This window comes from Bidens hawaiensis, unplaced genomic scaffold (genome assembly GCF_021521415.1).
Source record: "Bidens hawaiensis isolate Kalapana, Puna unplaced genomic scaffold, B.hawaiensis_p1.1 tig00009385_1, whole genome shotgun sequence".
Lineage (NCBI taxonomy): Eukaryota > Viridiplantae > Streptophyta > Magnoliopsida > Asterales > Asteraceae > Bidens > Bidens hawaiensis.
Window position 1 is genome coordinate 343,392 of NW_027491692.1, and position 5,270 is coordinate 348,661.

The window sequence follows — 5,270 nt, forward strand, 5'->3', positions numbered from 1 at the left end:
GAGTTGAGTGATAGTTTGTCCTTGAAAAGTAATCTGCAACAATATAATGCTGATGAATGTAGTGTGAGCTTGAAAGAATATGAAAGTGGCGGTAGTACTTACAGAGTTTTGATGAGTAAACAATAAATCTCTTTTAGAGTATATGAAAATAAAAAGTAATTATTTCTTGGTTAGGTAATTGAATAACTGTTTTGTGAAAGATTTTGAAATGGTGATTTGTCTTTATAGTTGACAAATATTATGTCTTTAAAATGGATATTCACATGTCAAAACAATGTTTTATTTTGAAATGATGCTAACCAGTTTTATATAAGGGAAAATAAGAGATTGTACCTTTTTATAAGATCAAAAGAAAACTTTGTCAAAAGAAAGAAAAGCTGCTTTTGTAATTTTTTTAATAGGTTCAGAAAATAATATGAAAAGTTGAAAAAGACAGTAGTGTTTTGGAAAAACAGATTGTTACCTTATTGGTAAAATGTATAATTGACCAATATTATGTTATATAGAGTTTTTTTCTTCTTTTTTTAAAAACATTATAGACATGAATATGTTGTTTTGTATATTTATAAACTATGTAACAACTTCAATTAACACTTTGTTATGATGAAATTTAAATAATGAATATTGGTAAACACGATATATGAAATGTAAATAATGAATAAAGAATGTTTTATTTTGAAAAGATGCTAAACGGTTTTATGTAAGGGAAAATAAGAGATCCTAGAGATGTTCAAAACAGTTTGGGACTAGGAACCGGAACCGGTTCCTAACCGGTTCCTATATTCAAAACCACCTTTTAAACCGGTTCCAGGCTCGAACCGGTTAGGGAACCGAACCGGTTCTCCCACCCTCGGACCCCTAACCTATCTAACCGGTTCTTACCGGTTCCTAACCCGGTTCCTGTACCGTAACCGGTCAAAAAAACGGCTATTTTTGACCCCAACGGTCAAAAAACGGCCAAAAAAAACGGTTAGGAACCGGTTCCGGTTCGGTTCCGGTTCCTACCCGCCCCCACTCAGAAATGCAAGAACCGGTCACGGATCATCGGGTTGAATCAGATAGGGTCCGGTTCCTAAAAAAACGGGTAGGAACCGGTTCGGGTCCACCGGTTCGGTTCCAGGAACCGGTTTTGTTGATCATCTCTAAGAGATCCTATACCTTTTTATAAGATCAAATGAAAATTGTCAAAAGAAGAAAGAAAAGTGGTTTTTGTAATTTTTTTAATAGGTATAGAAAATTTAGGAAACCTGAAAAGTTGAAAAAAGCAACATTGTTTTGGGAAGATGGCTTTTTACCTTGTTGGTGCAATTATAAATTTTATATTGTAAATTTAAATTTAAAAAAAAAAGATACATCACATGAATATAGCTAAAAAGCAACTTAAATTTTCAGACAATTAGGAAGAGTACAAAATATTTAACTTTCATTACTCAAACCCTCAATTACGAAGAGCAATTCTAGGTAAAATCCTAACTGGTTTGAAATTAACACAAAAATAAACACCACAATTCAATTATACTCAGATAGTTGGACTGTTAGAGCTACAACAAATATCTAAGATAAAACAACTCTTTTTTTTTCTAAAAACATTATAGGCCTGAATATGCTAATTTGTATATTTATAAACTATGTAACAGCTTCAATTAACACTTCGTTATGATGCAATGTAATTGATGAATTTTGGTAAACGGGATCAATCTTAGTGACATGAAAAGTAAGATGTGAATTATGACTTACAATTTCATTCATTTGACATAAAAAGCAAGATGTGAATCCATGTCAATCCTCATTGCAGCAAAATAATGTGATATTCCAAAAAACTGAATTCAAATTTGCAGAATAATCAAAATTAGAAATAAATTAGTGTAATTGTAAATTACAAATTTTTGTGAAGGATTGTGACTTACAACTTAATCCATTTGAAATGAAAAGGCAAAATCCGAATCTATATGTCCATCATCATTGCAGATCCAACATTAGATACGTACCTGCTAATAATCTAATATTGATGTTATACTTCATAAGATAGGTAATCATTATGATCTGAAATAGAAACACAAAATAATCAAATTTCAAGTTTCGGGGTAAAATTAAGGTTTCAGATTGAGAAGAAGATTTGAGTTTACCTTAAGTAGTGGAGCGTGACGGTGGATGAGAAGAAATCAAACTGTGTAAAGAATTATGATGATGGATGATAAGGAAGAAATCATTTGTTGGAATACTGTTGATCCGAAGAAACAGGGAAGAAAGAAGGGAAGAGAGAAAAGAGAAAAAGAAAAGAGGAACGTGGATGTGTAAAATAAAATTAGGGTTTGGAATATTGAGTGGGAGAGTTGGTCACATAAAAATCGGACACGTTAGTAAATGGATTATGGATTGAACACGATAGCATTTGGAATATTGGGGTGACACGTGTCAGAACCATTTTGCTTTATTATGTATTGAGATATATATATATATATATACACACACACATATATATATAGGATTTATATGTGTGTATTTTAAATGGATCTTACGAGGCGTATTGGGTCCTCATATACCCGTATAGGGTATATACGTCCCACTGGGGGGTTATATGGGGACCCCATACACCTCGTATAGCCCTATAAAAGACGTATTGATAGGTGTTTTAGAAAAAAGTGAAGGTGTCTCTAGAATTCCTTTTTAAAATTGAAACTGCTATTTAATAGCAATAAAAAATTCACTGTTAGACAACATGTTTTGCATATGGTTATTTTATTATTTAAGGACTATCTGCTATATTTTTTAAAAGTTGTAATAAAGATAGATATTAAATCAGTTTTTACTTAAAATTTCATATAAAGTGAATATCCTAGTAACCATATTTATTCACTGTCACCCAAACTTTCTTATAACTACAAAACCACTCAAATATGATTTGAAAAATATTACAATTTTAAAAATTAAGAACTAAAGGGACCATATATAAATTTGCCATTTATATAATTCTTTTCTAGTTTAACAACAGAAGATTATTGTGAAAAAAGTAATCATTAAATTATAATTAAGTTTAAAACCTATTCATTTTCATTATTTAATTTAAAAAGTTCCAAAAAAAAATATTGAAACTTTAGTAGTCTTTATAGTTATAAAAAAGAATTATATAAGTGGATATGTAGTCTCTCTTTTTGATAAAACGCATTAACTTGTTATATACAAATAGAGAATGTTTCTAACAATATATAAAAATATTTTGTATTTGTATATTAATTACTCAACCAATAAACAATTTAACAAACATCCCTTTAAATATCATTTGCTACAACATGTTCCTTCTTTATAGTCCCTCCTACCCCCAAGATGTAACTTATAATCCGCCTTCTTCATTCTCCATTCTTCTTCCTTCTCACCGGAATTAACCTAACCTTTCCTCCGCCATCACCACTTTCCGATGGAAAAAACCGACAAAGAGACTCACGATTTCATGAACGTCGAATCGTTCTCTCAACTTCCCTTCATCCGCCCCTCACCTCACAAAGAAAAAGGCATCAGACTCTTCGGTAAAGAGTTTGGTGGTCGCGGTGGGGGCAGTGATTCCCCCACCGCGATCACCGAAGACTACGAAAGTAGTAGTAACAACATAGCCACCAACCATGAAGATTCCAAAGAAAGCAGTGATCAGAATAACCGGAAATTCGAGTGTCATTACTGCTGCCGAAACTTCCCTACCTCACAAGCCTTAGGCGGCCATCAAAACGCACACAAAAGAGAAAGACAACATGCTAAGCGAGCTCACCTCCAGTCAACCATGGTCAACGGCAGCTTCTCTGAGGCACAATTGTATGGTCTCATGAACTACCACCGTTTCACCACCACTCCACCACCCTATTACCACCACCACACCAACACCAACTACAATCACAGGTTTTATAATAACAACAATAGTAATAATAATATCATTAATGGAAACATGGCCTCATCTTACACAACTCATCAAACACCCATCACTGGCAGTCCATTAGCCCTATGGAGAATCCCAAATGCCCAAAACACGACATATAAAACGACGTATAACCGCGACCACTCGATCAACATGTCGCCGATGATGAACGAGGGAGGATTACAAGCATCATCAAGAATCCCAACAAGCTCAAGTTTTATGTATGATTCCAATACTGGAGTTCAAGATCAAGTTAGTCTTGACTTGCATCTGTGACATCTTCTTATCTTCAAGTTAATTAGTAGCTTTAATTCTCCACCATTTTCGGTTCTTTAAGTTTTATTAATTTTAGACTATTTTATAGAACTGCCCATTTTAATTTTTTATGCTCAAGTACCATGATTAGTCATGAAATCTAACAAAAATGTTATTGTATGCAAGTATATAACATATGTTAGCATATTAGATAGCTTGATTGTACTAGTTTTAGCTGTTAGTGATAGGGCTTGTAAAGATAAACAAGTTAGATCTCGGGCAAGATCCGATCACAAAACCCGTTTCACAAACTTGGGTTTGAAGAAAATACTTCAAGAATCATGTTTTGAACACAAGTATCAAAGGATCTTAAAATCTTTTCTTCTTCTTGAAAAGGAAAAAAAAATTAGGGTTTGTTACTAATTATCAATATTTTCAATCTTAGTTTTCTTAATTTACAACTACAACTGTAATTTTTTTTTTTTACATAAAACTGGAGATGTTTGTCTCTAGATCTTCTGTTTGGTTGGTTTCATAATTAAAAAACAAAAAACCCTAAAATGGTGAGAAAATTTAGGGTTAGGAGTTAAAGATAGGAGGAACAAGATGAAGAACATAAGAACCAGATATTAAATAAGACATTAACTCATTTTTATGAAATTTTGAAAAGCAAAAAAAGATGAATTGAAAGTTATGTAGAGTCAACATCTTGCTGCAATCAGTGATTGTACCCACAGAAGCAAATGAAGCTTAAGTTCATGAAGGAAAAAAAAAAAGTGCTGATGCCTTTAACAACTTCCAAAGGGTATACTCCCACTTCACAATGCTATCTATATTTGTCTAAAGTACAACTGACAGCTGCCGCCAATGTGCTTTCCATGCTTGTACATTTAACAGAAACTTTACTATAGTGTGTGTGCGTAGGTCAGATGAAAAGAGAAATATTAATGAAGAATATGAGAAAGAATACTGGCCATAGAATACAAATTAGGATACAGTTGATATTTTATGTTTTGAATGTGAAATATCAAAAATAGCCCTTATGTTCACTCATAACTATTCTTTCTCACATTTCTTGCTAAAAGAGTAAAAGATTATATTCACATTAACA

General features: G+C 32.5%; 1 protein-coding gene across 1 annotated transcript; it reads left to right on the plus strand.

The window, feature by feature from the left end:
• Positions 1-3,365: 3,365 nt before the first annotated feature.
• Positions 3,366-4,346, plus strand: LOC143532162 (zinc finger protein GIS-like). Its single transcript, XM_077027289.1, has one exon. It carries the CDS (start codon positions 3,416-3,418, stop codon positions 4,178-4,180), a length of 765 nt encoding a protein of 254 aa, XP_076883404.1. The 5' UTR covers positions 3,366-3,415; the 3' UTR covers positions 4,181-4,346.
• Positions 4,347-5,270: the final 924 nt, after the last annotated feature.

Excerpts from the sequence above, each read along its gene's own strand:
- LOC143532162 (XM_077027289.1), top strand. The coding sequence starts at position 3,416 with ATGGAAAAAACCGACAAAGAGACTCACGATTTCATGAACGTCGAATCG.